Genomic DNA, 17,757 nt, shown 5'->3' with positions numbered 1-17,757 from the left:
ACCGCAGACACTGCAGAACATCAGGAATGAGGAAAATTATCTGGACACTTTATTCCAGTAGGCGATCACACCCTTTAGGATAGGTGTGAATATATGACAATATGAATTGGGAGCTGGAGTAGGCCACTCATCCTCATGAGACTGCTCAGCCATTCAATAAGATCTTATCTGATTACCCCAATAACCTTTCACCCCATTGTTAATCAATAATCTCTCTGGCTCTGCCTTAAAAATATGCAAAACTCTGGGGACAATTTTCCCAAAAGTGCCGAATTGGTGAGAAAACTTTTCTAGATCATAATTGTTTTTCAGTGCAGCTTCAGACCTGAATCTCTGCACTCTGTAATGCAGAGGTCACAATCGTGAATCTCATTAAAAACCCAGCGGGGGGCGAGGCCTATTTGCGCCGGAGTTTGACAGTTCCGGAACTCTGCGCATGCGCAGTGGTCCCGATCTGTCAGTCTCCTGTTTGCTGGTCAGCCCAGGGCCCCCGCAAAGCTGCCCCTCATGGCCCCCCTCATGGCCCGATCGCAATCCCCACAACAATTCCCGGGCTAGCCTGACCACCCCTGCCTTGGAGCGCCCCGATGTCCAGCCCCCCCGCACCCAGCAGTGGCGATCCCCCCACCCCCCTCACCCTGGCAGACCCCCCCAAGCTGACTCCCCAACCGGGGTCAGACCCCTCCACCCCCCCCCCCCCCCAGAAGGCAGATCCCACCCCTGCCTCTCCCCCCCCCCACCCCCCAGCCCACCCCAATCGCTGGCCTCTCTCCATCCAAGACCGATCCACATACAGAGTGGCAGTGGGACCCCCCACTCCCTCCAATCAGCCCTAGGCCCTGCCCACAATAGGCCCCACCTCTTTGGCACTGCCCGATGCCCAATGGGCAGTGCCAAGGTGCTCCCTGGGCATAGGCACTTTGCCCCTTGGGCAGTGCCAGGAGGCACAGGCTGGCACTAGCAGGGTGCTCATGCCCAGGGGGCACCAGCTTCCCACCGCCTGACCCCCTGGGAGGTCCCAATTGCCCCCTTTCACTCAGGTGGAGTCTCCCGCTAGTTCCCTGAATGTGGGGAGCTACTCTAAACCCTGCCGGAATGAAATACTCCTGGCGGGGTGGGAGATGCTATCGGGCCCGGCAGGTTCTGTGCCGGGCCTGATAATCAAATGCAAAATATATTTACAATGCATTAAAAAAAATTTAAATGACTTACCACTCTTCCCGTCGGTTTCCAGCGCGGTCCCGACTGTGACTGTCCTCCGGCTTTGGGAAACGCGCGCATGCGTTGGAAATGCATGTGCGAATCTCGCGACATGGCCGACACGTGATTCTCCTGACCGGACCCGCCAGAAAATGTGTGGGTCACAATGGGAGAATTGCCCCCTCTGTTTCCACTGCTTTTTGAAGAAGAGAATTCCAGGGATTTACAATGCTCTGAGAGAGAAAAATCCTCCTCATCGCCGTCTTAAATGAGTGACACCTAGGGGCAAATCTGCCCACCATGGGAGTCGTAGCAGGTGAGGGGCAGACCATGGAAAGGTCCATTGACCACGGGCGGGAATTTCCGGTTTTGGGACAAACACGGCAGGAAAATCCCGCTCCTTATTTTTAAACAGTGACCCCGAGTTCTTGATTCTCTGACAAGAAGAAACATCCTCTCCACATTCACCTTGCCAACAGCCCTCAGGATCTAAGGTTTTGATCAAGTCACCTCTTACTTTTCTAAACCCTAGTGAATAAAAACCTAAGCTCCCCAACCTTTCCTCATACAACAACCTGTCCATTCCTGGAATGAGTTTAGTAAACCATCTCTGAACTGCTTCAAATGCATTTACATCTTTCCTTAAATAAGGAGACCAATACTGTACATAATACTCCAGGTGTTGTTTCATCAATGCCTGCACAACTCGAGCATAACCGCCCTACTTTTGTAATCAATTTCCCTCATAATAAACAAAGACATTCTATTAGCTTTTCTAATTACTTGCTCTACCTGTGTACCAGCCTTTAGGGTACCCAGACCCTTTTCAACCTCACAGCACTGCAATCTCTCTCAACATTTAGATAATAAGCTTTTTATCTTAGGGGAATATTAGAAACTATTATTAGAAAAGCTATAGCAGAGCACTTGAATAAGTTCAAGCTAATCAGGCAGAGTCAATATGGTTTTGTGCAAGGGAAAGCATGTTTAACCAACTTATTGGAGTTATTTGAGGAAGTAATATGTGGTGTGGATAAAGAGGAACTGATGGATGTACTATACTTAGAATTCCAGAAGGCATTTGATAAAGTGTCACATCAAAGGTTATTGCGAAAAATAAAAGTTCATGATGCAAGGGGGTAATATATTGGCATGGTTGGAAGATTGGTTGGCTAACAGGAAGCAGAGAGTAGTCATAAATGGGTCTTTTACAGGTTGGCAAGATGTAATGAGAGATGTGTGTGATGATACTGTGCCTTTAAGATATATTAATATTATGCTTCTTGTAAGATATAGTGTTTTGTTGCAAGGAGTCAATTTGTCTGAAAAAACATGCAGCTCCATGCTGAGGCTGTGGGATAATAACTCATTTTAGCTCATAATGTGTTTGTCTAAACAGAGTTAATGCATTTGTGTTTACCTAGGTTTACCTTGGGGTTTCAGAGTTGAATTTTGATTAGGCTGATTGACAGGGACCAAGTCAATGGGAGGAGCTAAACTTGCAGGGAATATACACGGTCTTCCTTTCAATTTTTAAAGACAAGCAGTTCCTGCCTGGTTCTGAAATGAGGAATGCATGTCTCACTCTGTGGAGGTTGTCTGAGAGCTCCAGGGCTGGCAACTTGAGTACAAGCACATAAGCCTGGGGTTTGAGAAATGATTTTAAAGAACAGTTTAAGTCTGTAAGAGGAATAATGTTTGAATTGGAACTCATAGGAATAGGTTAGCAGTTAAGAATTGTATCTTGTCATATTTAAGCATTGTTAAGTTGGTAAATGTTAAGCTAAATAATTTGTTATAGTTAAACCGTGTTGTCAAATGAAGTTTGTTTTGATAAAAAGCTTCCCAGTTTATCAGTAGAAACACACCTGGAGTGAAACATCATATCCTTACATTAATGCCAAAATAGCAAATATTTGGGGGGGTCCAGTCTAACTTCATAATAAAACTTAGGGTTTCTGATGTGTGCACTAACATGTGCCATAGGGATCAGTGCTGGCATCTCAACATTTTACAATTTATATAAATGACTTGGATGAAGTGATGGATGAGATGGTTGCTAAATTTGCTGATGACACAAAGATAAGTAGAAAAGTAAGTTGCAAAGAGGAGATAAGGAGGCTACCAAAAGATATAGATAGGATAAGTAAGTGGGCAAAGATCTGGTAAATTGAGTATAAAGTGGAATACTGAATTTGTCCATTTTGGCAAGAAGAATTAAAGAGAAGCATATTATCTAAATGGTGGGAGATTGCAGGGCTCTAAGACGCAGATAGATCTGGGTATCTTAGTGCATGAACTGCAACGGCATATGCACAGAGTACAGCAAAAAATTGAGAAAGGTAATAGAATGGTCTCATTTACTGCAAGGGGAACTGAATACAAAAGGAGGGAGATGATTTTTAAGTTATACAGAGCACTAGTGAGATCACATCTGGAGTACTGAGTACAGTATTGGTCACCCTATTTAAGGAAAGATGTAAATAGGTTAAAAAGAGTTCAGAGAAGATTTACCAGAATAATACCTGGAATGTGTAGGTTGTCCTAGCAATGCTTACATTCCAAGGCTAAATAAGTTTTTTAAGGAACTAATTTTTTATTTATTGGATCATTCTAGAATGAATGACCATGGCTTGTCTCTGCTGACCAACAGTCAATGCAATTCTATGTCATTCATTGTATGCAAAACATTGCGCTGAATGACATAGCATATATAACACACAAATAGGTCATGCGGCTTAACTAGTCTGTGCTGCTGCTTACTGTTCCCATGTGAGGAAAGGTTGGACAGGCTAGGCTTGTATCCACTGGAGTGTAGAAGAGTAAGAGGTGACTTGATTGAAAAATATATGATTCTGATGTTTCCTCTTGTGAGAGAATCTAGAACTGGGGCCACTGTTTAAAAATAGGGGTCACCCGTTTAAAACAGAGGTGAGGTGAAATGTTTTCTCTTGGAGGGTCATGCGTGTTAGGGACTCTCTTCCTGAAAAGGCGGTGGAAGTAGAATCTTTGAATATTTTTAAGGCAGAGATGGGTAGATTCTTGGTAAGCAAGGGGTGGGGGGGGAGGTGATAGGTTATTGAGGGAAGGAAGGATGCAGATTTGAGGTTACTATCAGATCAGCCACGATCTTATTAAACGTTGGAGCAGGCTCCAGGGTCTGAATGGCCGACTCCTGCTCTAGTTTGTATATTTGTATTTATGTAGAACAATGCTGTGCAATATCTTCACCACATGGATTCACTGGTTCAAGAAGGCAGCTTTCCATCTACTCAAGGATAACTAGTAATCACAGAGCCAGCAATGCTTCCTTCCAAGGCTAAATAATTTTTTTAAGGTACTAATGTATAGAAAAATTTTATTTATTGGATCATTCTATAATGAATGGCCAATGTCATTCATTGTGTGCAAAACATTGCGTTGAATGACATAGCATATATAACACAGAAATAGGTCATTCGGCTTAACTTGTCTGTGCTGCTGTTTACTGTTCCCATGTGTCTCCTCCCATTGCATTTCATCTCAGCCTTTCAGAATATCTATTCCTTTTCCTCCTCATGTATTCGTTGCCTACATCCATCAAATGTAATGTTCAATAAAAAACAGACCGTCTAACAATAGTATCAAGATAAATTTTCATCTGCCAGTGCAAACACGATGGACTGAATGGCCTCCTTCTGTGCTGTCAAATTTTACACTTCTATGAGTTGGAAAGGCATGGCTTAATCAAGAAGAGCCGGCATGGATTTGGTAAAGGCAATCTGTGTCTGACTAACTTGATTAAATTCTTTGATGAAGTAACAGAGAAGCTCGCTCAAGGAAATGCAACAGATGTTACATATAGAGACTTCCAAAAGGCATTCAATTAAGTGCCAGATAGGAGGATAGTTAAGAAGATGGAAGCCTATCAAATTAATGGGAAACTGGCATATGGATAAAAAGGAAAATAACTCACTGACAGAAAGCAGAGGTGGCGGGTGACTTTCTGGTGTGTGGGGTGGTTAGCAGTGGTGTTTGTGAAGGTCAGTTTTGGGTTCATTACTCTCTTCAATTTTTATCAATGACCTAAATTTGGGTGTTGAAAATGATATAGAAATTGGCAATGTAGCAGATTATGAAGACGACAGTTGGACACTTCAGGATGAGATAAACAGGTGTTTAAATGAGTAGAAGTATGGCAGATGGAGTTCATTGTGAAGAAGTGTGGAGTGATGCACTTTGGGAGGACTGATATGTAAAGACAGTTTACATGATTTTGAAAAGAGCAGATGAGCAGAGAGACCTTGGCGTCCATTGACACAAATCATCAAAGGTATGAGGGTATATTGGTAAGGTGGTTATAAAAGCCTATGAGTTATTTGGGTTTATAAATAGAGGCGCAGAAGATAAAAGCAAAGAGATCATGCTGGAGCTTTATAGATCACTGGTTTGACCTCAATTAGAGTAATGTGGACAATTCAGGGCACCACAATCAAGTAAGATGTAAAGACCAAAGAAAGGGTACAGAGGAAATTTAGCAGGATGTTACCAAAAATGAAGTAGTTCAGTTATGAAGATAGATTGGAAAAGTTACAACTGTTTTCCTTGGAGCAGAGAAGGCTAATGGGTGAACTAATTGAATGATCAGCCATGGTAAATGGCAGAGCAGCCTCGAAGGGCCAAAGGGGCCTACTCCTACTCCTATTGTCTATGTTTCTAATAGTGGTTTTGATTAAGTAGATAGAGAAAAACTACTCCCTCTAGCGAGCAGGCTAACAGCCAGAAATCTTAGAGTTAAAATTACCAACAAAAGATCTAGAGGGAAGATGAGACAAAATGCTTTCACTCAGTGAGTTGTTAATAGCTTGACCACTCCAGATCAAAAGGTAGCAGAAACTGATTCAAGTAACATTCAAGCCACACAAGTGCCAGGCAATGACCATCTCCAACAAGAGAGGATCTAACCATTGCCCCTTGACATTCAATGGCATTACCATCGCTGAATCCCCCACTATCAACATCCTGGGGGGGGGTCACCATTGACCAGAAACTTAACTGGACTAGCTATATAAATACTGTGACTACCAGAGCAGGTCAAAGGCTAGGAATACTGCAGCAAATAACTCGCCTCCTGACTCCCCAAAGCCTGTCCATCATCTACAACGCACAAGTTGAGAATATAACGGAGTACACTCCACTTGCCTGGATGAGTGCAGCTCCAACAACACTCAAGAAGCTCGACACCATCCAGGACAATGTAGCCCACTTGATTACTACCCCCTTCCACAAACATTCTATCCCTCCAACACCGACAGCAGTGTGTGCCTTCTACAAGATGCACTGCAGGAATGCACCAAAGTTCCTCATAGCAGCACCTTCTAAACCCATGACCACTACCATCTAGGACAGGAGCAGCAAATACATGGGAAGATCACCACCTGCAGGTTCCCCTTCAAGTCATTCACCATCCTGATTTGGAAATGTATCGCTGTTCCTTCACTGTCACTAGGTCAAAATACTGGAATTCTGGAATACTGGAATGGAGGGATACAAAAGAATGGTCTAGTTTGGACCAGGGAGCGGCGCGGGCTTGGAGGGCCGAAGGGCCTGTTCCTGTGCTGTATTGTTCTTTGTTCTTTGTTTGTTCTTTGTAATAACACTGTGGGTGTACTTACATCAGCAGTTCAAGAAGGCAGCTCACGGCCACTTTTTCAAGGGCAGCTAGTGATGGACAATAAATGCTGGTCCAACCAGTGATGCCGACATCCCATAAATGATTTTTTTTTTAAATTTCAAAGAGAGTCGGCCGATTTTGAGGACGAGTAACTTACAGGGTTACAGACAAAAAGGTGGGATGTGGGCCTAAGCAAAGAGTCATTACAAATAAGACAGGCTAAATAACTTTCTGAATTTAGCAAAGGACCTGGCTCAGTGCTGAACAAAAAATTGGTCCACCACATCAGAAGACACAAAAACAAATCAAGAACTTGTATTCGTACAGTTTGTTTAATGCAGTAGATGTTCCAGGTTGTTTCACAGAGGAGATAAATAAGGGTAGATCAGTTAGAGAAAGTGAATGATACATGGTCAAATATGTTTGAACATTTCCGTGCAATAGGGCAGGGGACAGTAACAGCAAACCAGTGGGTTTAGGAAGATAGCTTATAAGGCCAAGATGGCTGAAGACTCTGCCAGTGAACAGACAAAGGGAAGGGAGTTATACCAAAGCCAAGAGTTGGAAGAATGGAGAGTATTGGATTTTCACAATAACTTCATTGCAGTGTTAATGTAAACCTACTTGTGACACTAATAAATAAACAGTAGACTGATATGAAGGACTAGAGAAGGTAGAAAAGAGCAAAAATCAATCCACAAAAATGTGGAGACATCATTGAGGTTGGCCAAGACAAGGTACATAGACCAGCATTACTTAACAAGGAGTATGAGTTACATATCAGTTGAGTTTATGTAGAGCAAAAAATTTTAAGGCAAAAGGGAGAGTGTTTGACTAATCAAGTCTAGAGTTGAGGTAAGGATATGGATGAATAGAACATGAGATTTGAAAGTCACCTTGGACAGGGACAGTTGCTTTTTTTTTGGAATAATACAAAATTGTTACAGATATTGCATAGAATGTATCGCACAGAAACAGGTCACTTGGTCCAACTGATGTGTTGCTTTGAGTCTCTTCCTACTCCATCATATCACATCAACATATCCTAGTCATTTTCCTTCATGGATTTATCTAGCTTTTCCTCAAATGCATCTATGCTATTCACTTCAACTATTCCTTATGATAGAGAGTTCCACATTCTGCCCACCCTTTGGGTAAAGAAATTCATGAATTTCCGATTAAATTTATTGGTGACCACCTTACATTTATGACCCTAACTTTACTTTGTCCCCTGCAAGTGGAAACATCTCTAAATTACCCTTGTAAACCCTTTCTTAATTTTAAAGATCATATCAGGTATTAAAAAAAAATTCTGTCATTTCCGATAAATACATCCTCTCAGTTCTGGTACCATCCTTGTGAGTCTTTTTGCACATTTATATCTTTTTTTTACAATATGGAGAGTTGTGCACAATTCTAAGTGTGGTCTAAGTTCTGATACAAGTGTAACATAAGTTCCCTGTCTTTTTAATGTATAAGGTGTAAATAAATAAGTAAGCCAAACATAGACTGATAGCTTTGGGCTGAGAAAATAAATGTGATTTGGTGAGAAGAAATGTAAGACAATGAGAGTCAAAAAAAATTCATGAAAATATGAGACAAATATAACTCAGGATAGTAGTCGAAATATGCTGATGGATATTTCATTGGATGTTTCAACAGAGTGCCACAGCATTGAAGACACAAATAAGTTGTTAGGATGTGCAGCAAGAGGAATAAAACTTGGCCTTGAAGACGATAGGAAGTTTGTATAAAACATGGTATATCCATGTCTGGAATTGTACAAGCAATTCTTGTTACTAAGAAAGAAAAAGAAGAAGACATTTAAATTTAACTGCAGAACACAGAAAGTAACAAATGCATTGAACAAATAACCAGGGATACAGTGAAGGGAAATAGTGACAGTAAATTCAAAATGAATTGGAATTTTCTTAAGTGACTGAAGCAATTGAATAGTGTAAGAAATATTATATTTTTGAACTCTGGTACCAGTCAGGTGACCCACAACAATTATTCCAAGTTCAGTGGTGTTTCGATGTTCCTATATACAACATGCATTTACCTTGTATCCAGATTGTATACATCACAAATTCTTGGTAAACTTTACCTTTCAAATGAGATTACATTACTGTAGAAATTTTCAAGTTCAATTATGGGCCTGCAAGCTATGACACTGTAATTGGTGTAAACAAGCTTTGTGCAGCAGTCAAGATGCATGGAGATTGCTCATTTCCAACAGTCCTTGTTTGTGGATTTGCAAATATTAATAAAATAAATATTTCAAAAGTTTCCAAATCCTGTTAAAGGCACCTATAACATCAATAAATGGCTCCACTGCCATATCATGGAAGCATAGAACTTTACAAATGCTGGGCACATTAAGATGGCTTTTATATATTTAAGTGTTGAATGAATGTAAATTTTAATTTAAGTTTCACTTACAACCTGAGAACTAACATGCTTCTGAAAATGTACTGGTCAGTACTTTACATTGATGTAATGCAGTTGGATAATGTTGCCATTAAAGGTAGTTTGTGAAATATGCTACCATCCAAGTTCCATGGCAGATGATGGAATAGGGGAGGCAAGAGATACGTTACTGCAAATCTAGTGATGAATCTGCTCAGATTAATACCATATTCCTAATATATCACTAACAACTTCCTATCCTGCTGAAGAGCATATATTATGTTATGACCACTGATCTGATTGATACTTGCTATAACTGTAAGAACTGTAATCAAACACTGGGAAATTAATAAGCTTTGTTCCTTTTCACTTCATATATTATTAATTTTTAAGTGAGCATTCAAATGAGCCAATTTTTTCAATGTTTCCCCATTAAAGACTGAACTGTTGCTACCTAAAATGTCGTCAAGAAGCATTTGGTTCCCCATGGTTTTCGGAGAAGTCATTTTTGGGATCTTTCCATGGGTTCCCCGTCCCCACCGACTCAAGTGTAAAGATAAATCCTGAGCTTTGGGTTAAAGGAAAATACATCATCACTGGTATTCATTTAATATTCCTCAACATAATTAGCAACCAGACAAGTATTCCTGAAACGGTGATGGTGAGGATTGGCACTGGCTTGATGATGTCATGTTACAAAGATATCTGATTATTTCATGTCTTTGATTTTAAAATCAATCAGTAATATTCGCCTTGATAAGAACCCCTGCTGTGTTATATTTACCACCTCAATATAGTACTCTGACATTAATAGGTTGGATTCAGGAATACATTGTTTTCGTTTTTAATTGTGATTTTGGGTTTTTTTAACTAAGGATTTTTCGGATCGTCTTATTTTTATACAGCAGTATTTGAAGGATGGTCACATCCATTTGATGCTTCTTTTTGTCCTATGTAATTCGGTGGGATATAGGCCAGGGGCATCCAGGAGGCATATTCATACAAAAACCTAATATTAGGGGGGGGGGGGGGATTTTTTTTTTGTTTGTCATTCACGCTATATTCGAAATGGATCAGACACCACAACGTTCATTTGGGGCTGATCGAATGCTTTTATTCAGCCTTGTACCTGCTCTGGTCCCAGTTGGAAGCGAAGAGGACTAAGATTTTCCTGCCATAATGATCCAGGTTAGAGAGCACTCCAGGGAAGCCATCCTTCAGCGCCTGTTTGATCCCGGGGTCGGTGGCTTTGAAGTTCTTGAACATGTCCAGATTCTGCTGACGATACTCAAAATACTGAGCCAGCAGGCGGAAAGCCTCGAAATGGTTAAACTTTCGGGCTCTCAGAAACCTTAAGATGAACGCATCGTCAGTCCGAAGGAAGCCGATGTCCGGCCGGGTGATAATCATATCTCTTACTTCCTGGATGTCCTGGTGTAAGGTGTCTGGGTTTTCATTCAGCTCCAGTTTGGCTTTCTCCAGAGTTTCTGGAGACAGACCCGCTTGCAAATGAGTCATTGTTCTCCGATTGCCTTTGTAATGGGTTTATCTTTACTGATCCAGCCAGCGGACGGGGGAGCCAACCTGCCCTTTTAGCTTCCGATGATCATTCTTGCTGTCGTTTTTATTTTGGAAACGTGCGAATCCGGTAATTCAATCGAAATATTTAAAAAAAAACACCCTGCGAGGCTGGACAAGCTAAAAAAAACCTCAGCAGGCGCAATCCCACGGCATGTGGTGCCCACATACACTGGATGTATCTCAAATCAATACAACAAGCACCAAATTGCAGAACACTGTTCCTACCATAGTCCAGGCAATGCGGCACCCTGCAGCAAGAGTCATCTCAATTTTCACCAACTGATTTTTTTTTACCACAGGCGGCTAGTGAAGCTTCACGTCGACTTTAAGCAGTTCCACTCGGCTGTACATCTCTTGCACCCGTGTGCATGTGTGTGGTGTGTGTGGGGAGGGGAGGGTGGGTGTTGTTTTGTTTCAATGACTCGGCGTCCTGCTGCTGCTGCTGCTGCGTCCTATCAGGTTTACGTCAGGAGTGGAGGTGGTGGTGAAAGTGACTCGATGTAATTTCAGGGAAAAGCTGGGCGTGTAATGGCTGGAGACAGAGAGAGAGACAGAGCTGGATCAGATGCTCACCACCTGCTCTGGTCTCCACCAGCCCCATTGCTCATCTCATTTATTATTTAAAGCGAAAGAGCCTCCTCCCTCCCCTTCTATTGTCTCCCATCCCAGAAGAAAATCAGGGCAATAAGAAACGATGACTCCCTCCCTCCCCCAATTCACATTGGGAAAATGGATCTGCGCTTTAATGACAGGGTGACCTTTCGTGGGCGCTAAAGCTTTTATCATTTATATCGATTAGTTTGAGAGTGCTTTCTGTGCAGGTCTCCCTTTCCCCCTTTACTGAAATACCTGGATTCTCTTAGCGAACATGCGAGATGTATTAGGGATCGTTTTCAGGCATTTTACATGAATTTAAGGACCTTATTTTTATTGTTACGGGGGAAATGTCGCGCTGTATTGATCTTGTTATTTCCACTCAGACCTCGATATATCTCACACAGAACAGGTGCCCCTCCCGATAAATGGAGCAGATAATATACCTCCACCAGCATTTCATGTTATCACGTGCTTTTAATATTAACATTGCTATATATAGGCAAAGCGCAATGAAAATTCGTCACATAATTCGAATAAAGCCAGGGGCATCAACTTGGAGTTGGAACATCCCCAATGGTCGATTGGTGAAAGTGTGATATCTGCTGCTAAAAGGAGGCTGCGATCAGCGCTGGTACCCTGACAGGACTGGGCTGCACCACAGGAGCAATGAATGTAGCCGCTGCCGAGTGCTTGCAGTTGGATCACACCGACTCGATTTAAATTAATACAACACCTAACATACTCTTCTCCTCGTTTGAACTAGACCGATATGAGGTAGCACTGAGCTCCAGCTAGTTACTGCTACCCTTTTCAGAACCTCTAAATGTGATTTTGGCACAGTGGCTTCCATTTCTCATGACTGTGACACAGCAATGAACTAGATTGCTCTCCCATGGAAACTATTTCTCCCACAGGGTTGTGAATCTGTGGAATTTGCTACCCCAAAGTGCACTGGATGCTGGGACAGTGAGTAAATTTAAGGAGGAGTTAGACAGATTTTTAATTGGTAATGGGTTGAAAGGTTATGGGGGGAAGGCAGGAAAATGGGGATGAGGAGCTTATCAACCATGATCAAATGACGGAGCGGACTCGATGGTCCAAATGGCCTAATTCTCCTCCTACATCTTGCAGAGCCCGCAAACTAGATGGGCTGAGTGGTCTCCTGTGTTATACCACACTGTGATTCAATATGAAACAGTTATGGAAGGTAAAAAGACAATGATGGGAGTTGTGTACAGGCCCCCTCGCAATAGTCAGGATGTGGGGCAGAAAATAAATCAGGAGATAGAAAAGGCAATATTACAATAATCATGGGGGCTTCAATATGCAGGTGGTCTGGAAAAATCAGATAAATAGTGGATGCCAAGAAAAGGAATTTATGGAATGTCTAAGAGATGTTTTTTGGAGCAGCTTGTGACAGAGCCTATTAGGGAACAGGCAATTATGGATTTGGTGATATGTAATGAGGCGGACGTGATTAGGGAACATAGGGAGCAGTGACCACAATGTGATAGAATTTACCCTGCAGTTTGAGAGGGAGAAGCTGGAGTCTGATGTAACAGTATTACAATTAAATAAAGGTAACTACAAAGACATGAGGGAGGAGCTGGCCAGAGTTGATTGGAAAGGGAGACTAGCAGGGAAGACAGTGGAACAGCAATGGCAGGAATTTTTGAGAGTTATTCGGGAGGCACAACGAAAATTCATCCAAAGGAGGAGGAAACATGCTAAGGGGAGGATGAGGTATCTGTGGCTGACAAGTGAAGTCAATGACAACATAAAAGAAAAAGCATACAAAGTGGCAAGGATTAATGGAAGCCAGAGGATTGGGAAGCCTTTAAAAATGAACAGAGGATAACTAAAAAGGTAATAAGGGGAGAAAAGATGAAATATGAGTATAAGCTAGCTAGTAATATAAAAGAAGATAGGAAGAGATTTTTTCAATATATAAAAGGTAAGAGAGAGGCAAAAAATAGCCATTGGACCACTGGAAAATGAAACTGGAGAAGTAATAATAGGAAACAAAGCAATGGCAGAGGAACTGAATAGTTACTTTGCATCAGTCTTCGTGGTGGAAGATACTAGTGGGATGCCAGAGCTCCAGGAGAGTCAGGGAGCATAGGTGAGTGTAGCGGCCATCACTAAGGAGAAGGTTGTGGGGAAACTGAAAGATCTGAAGGTGGATAAATCACCTGGACCGGATGGACTACACCCCAGGGTTCTAAAAGAGATAGCTGAGGAAATTGTGAAGGCATTGGTGTGATCTTTCAGGAATCATTGGAGGCAGGGAGGGTACCAGAGGACTGGAACGTAGCTAATGTAACACCGCTGTTTAAGAAGGAAAGGAGGCAGCAGATGGGAAATTATAGGCCGGTTAGCCTGACTTCAGTCATTGGCAAGATTTTAGAGTACACTATTAAAGATGAGATTGCAGAGTACTTGCAAGTGCATGATAAAGTAGGACTGAGTCAGTACGGCTTTGTCAAGGGGAGATCATGTCTGACAAATCTGTTAGAGTTCTTTGAGGAGGTAACAAGGAAGTTAGATAAAGGAGAGCCAGTGGATGTGATTTATTGGACGTGATTTATTTAGATTTCCAGAAGGCCTTTGACAAAGTGTCGCATAGGAGATTGTTAAATAAGTTAAGTGCCCATGGTGTTCAGGGTAAGATCCTGGCATGGATAGAGGATTGGTTGACTGGCAGAAGGCAGAGAATGGGGATAAAGGGGTCTTTCTCAGCATGGCAGCTGGTGACTAGTGGTGTACCTCAGGGGTCAGGGCTGGGACCACAACTTTTCACAATATACATTAACGATTTGGAGGAAGGAACTGAAGGCACTGTTGCTAAGTTTGCAGATGATACAAAGATATGTAGAGGGACAGGTAGTATTGAGGAAACAGGGGGGCTGCAGAAGGACTTGAACAGGTTAGGAGAGTGGGCAAAGAAGTGGCAGATGGAATACAATGTGGAAAAGTGTGAGGTTATGCACTTTGGAAGGAGGAATGGAGGCATAGACTATTTTCTAAATGGGAAAATGCTGAGGAAATCAGAAACACAAAGGGACTTGGGAGCCATTGTTCAAGGTTAATATGCAGGTTCAGTCAGCAGTTAGGAAGGCAAATGTAATGTTAGCATTCATGTCGAGAGGGCTAGAACACAAGAACAGGGATGTACTTCTGAGGCTGTGTAAGACTCTGGTCAGACCTCATTTAGAGTATTGTGAGCAGTTTTGGACCCCATATCTAAGAAACGATGTGCTGGCCTTGAAAAGGGTGCAGAGGAGGTTCACAAGAATGATCCCTGGAAAGAAGAGCTTGTCGTATGAGGAACGGTTGAGGATTCTGGGTCTGTACTCATTGGAGTTTAGAAGGATGAGGGGGGATCTTATTGAAACTTATAGGATACTGCGAGGCCTGGATAGAGTGGACGTGGAGAGGATGTTTCCACTAGTAGGGAAAACTAGAACCAGAGGGCACAACCTCAGACTAAAGGGACGATCCTTTAAAACAGAGATGAGGAGGAATTTCTTCAGCCAGAGAGTGGTGAATCTGTGGAACTTTTTGCCACAAAAGGCTTTGGAGGCCAGGTCATTGAGTGTCTTTAAGACAGAGATAGATAGGTTCTTGATTGATAGGGGGATCAAGGGTTATGGCGAAAAGGCAGGAGAATGGGGATGAAAAAAAAATTAGCCATGATTGAATGGCAGAGCAGACGCGATGGGCCGAGTGGCCTAATTCTGCTCCTATGTCTTATGGTCTTATGGATTTGAAAGGGCCAATTATCTGATACTTCTGAATTCATGGATCCGACAGTTCTTGATAGTCCATCCATTTCCACACAAAATTATTTCTAAAAGGTTTCAGGTTGTACAACTCTTCCAGTTTGCCTGGACATTCTTTCCAAAGGTTGATCACAACTTGTGAAACGAAAACGTCCCTGACATCAAGTCAAAGTTTCCCTTTTCCTGGTGTAAATTTATGGCCCCTTGTCCAACCCTTCTTGTTTGATTTCAAGCCATACTCCACAAGTCTCTTTCCTAGGCTGAACAACCAAAGATCCTCCAGCTTTGTGGATCCTCTCTTCAGAAGCTAAACAGTATCCAATACACAGCAAACAAAGACGAGGACCAACGACAATAACAAATAACCAGGGGTAATATTAGGTCAGCTAAAAGGTGCATGAAAAAAGCATTGTGGGCAACTGTGGTGTTATTGGGACAATTTTGAAGTGATAAGTGTCAGAGAGCTTCCAAAGAGTGTACTGAGCCATTGAAAGATGTTCAAGAACAGGGGGAAGGACACTCATAGTGTGACAGAAATACTAAACGAAGATGATGTACAACTGTCAGCATAAAAAGTCTTGCTGTTAATAATAAAGTTAACATTAACATTGATTAAGGTATTGTTTTCTAAAGAACACAGAACCTTAAAATAGATCTGGGTGGCAGCCAATATCCACTAAGGATCCTTAAGGAATGAGGACAACAGGCCTTGCCCATATCTTTAATGGGTTGTTGGCATCGAGAACATAGTTCCAATTTTTTAGAAGGGGGATAAAACAATATCTAAAGGCCCATTACTCAACATCAGCTAGAGTGAACCATAAAGGATGCATTCTAAAACCTTATAGACAGAGAAGTATTGTGAACTGCAAGGAGGATAGAGAGAGACTTCAAGGACATCGATAGGCTGGTAGAATGGGTGGATATGTGGCAGATGAAATCTAATGCTGATAAGTGTGAAGTGATACAATTTTCATAAATAAAGGCAAGAAAAGTTACTAGAAAATAAAGGTGGCGCAGGAATTGAGAGACTTGGGAGTAAACATGCACAGACCATTGAAAGTGGCTGGTCAGGTTGAGAATGGCATGGAGGATCCTGTGTTTTATAGATAGCGGCATAGAGAACAAAAGTAAGGAAATTATAATAAGCCTTTATAAAACACTTGCAGCCTTAACTGGAGTGCCCTGTCCATCAGCTACTCACTTGTTACTTACTACCACTTAATATTTTTATCATTTTTAATTTGCTAGCTGTTTAGAAACAGTCCCGAAGCAGCAATACCCACCAGCCAATTAACTTACGACTTTCCTACAATGTGACACCTCGGTTTCTGTTTCAGAATGCTTTGACTGTCCACAGGCTTGGACCGAACTTCCATTCCTTTTCGCTCCACTTTTATAGCCCCATTCTCTCATTCCCAGTCTCTCTCACCACTTAGCCCCAAACTTTCACTGTTTCTCACCACTTTTATAGCCCTGAATTCACTCTCACTCCTTCTCTTTGCTTTTATGGCCTCTTAAAATGTTGCACGGCAGCACCTGGATTTGAAGCAGGGATGCCTTAATCTGCAGTCAAATGCTCTGCTGCTATATCCTTTTCCTTTCATTAGTGATTTAATTCCAGAATTGGGTAAGATATTCATTAGATATGAGGCTTAAAATTAAAACAAAAAAAAACTAAGTCACCCTAAATTCATGAAGTAAATTAGTTCAAAGATGTAAATCAACACAAACGATTGCAAATATGCACAACATCTAACACCTGCTGTATCCCATTTTTCAGAGCACTTAATTTGGGGAACATTTGCAATGCTCACAATAGACAGATCAATCTCTCTGTACAGGCTTCCATTCTTTCAAGGAATGAGCACCTACAAACATTCGCAAACAAACACAAATTCACTTGAGGGCCCAAACTTTTAAAAAATGTTCACAAACTAATCAATAAGGGCGGCACAGTGGCACAGTGGTTAGCACTGCTGCCTCACAGCGCCAGGGACCCAGGATCAATTCCGGCCTCAGGTCACTGTCTGTGCGGAGTCTGCTTGTTCTCTTCGTGTCTGTGTTGGTTTCCTCCAGGTGCTCCAGTTTCTTCTCACAGTCCGAAAGACGTGCTGGTTAGGTGCATTGGCCATGCTAAATTCTCCCTCAGTGTACCCGAACGGGCGCTGGCGTGTACATAGAACATAGAACATTACAGCGCAGTACAGGCCCTTCGGCCCTCGATGTTGCGCCGACCTGTGAGACCAATCTAAAGCCCATCTAACCTACACTATTCCAATATCATCCATATGTTTATCCAATGACCGTTTAAATGCCCTTAATGTTGGCGAGTCCACTACTGCTGCAGGCAGGGCATTCCACGCTCTTACTACTCTCTGAGTAAAGAACCTACCTCTGACATCTGTCCTATATCTATCACCCCTCAATTTGAAGCTATGTCCCCTCGTGGAGGAGTGTGGCGACTAGGGGATTTTCACAGTGACTTCATTTCAGTGTTAATGTAAGCCTACTTGTGACACTAATAAATAAACT

At 42.1% G+C, this 17,757-nt stretch overlaps 1 protein-coding gene across 1 annotated transcript in view; it reads right to left on the bottom strand.

The window, feature by feature from the left end:
- Positions 1 to 10,780, bottom strand: part of clvs2 (clavesin 2) — a 79,676-nt gene extending 68,896 nt beyond the window's left edge. The window contains exon 1 of the mRNA XM_078213708.1: positions 10,392 to 10,780. Coding sequence (XP_078069834.1) covers positions 10,392 to 10,780 — 389 coding nt within the window. The remainder of the gene's footprint in view (positions 1 to 10,391) is intronic.
- Positions 10,781 to 17,757: the final 6,977 nt, after the last annotated feature.

The sequence above is a fragment of the Mustelus asterias genome, chromosome 5 (genome assembly GCF_964213995.1).
Source record: "Mustelus asterias chromosome 5, sMusAst1.hap1.1, whole genome shotgun sequence".
NCBI classification, from domain to species: domain Eukaryota; kingdom Metazoa; phylum Chordata; class Chondrichthyes; order Carcharhiniformes; family Triakidae; genus Mustelus; species Mustelus asterias.
Note: the sequence above shows the minus strand (reverse complement) of the source record. Positions and strands in the feature narration are given on the sequence as shown.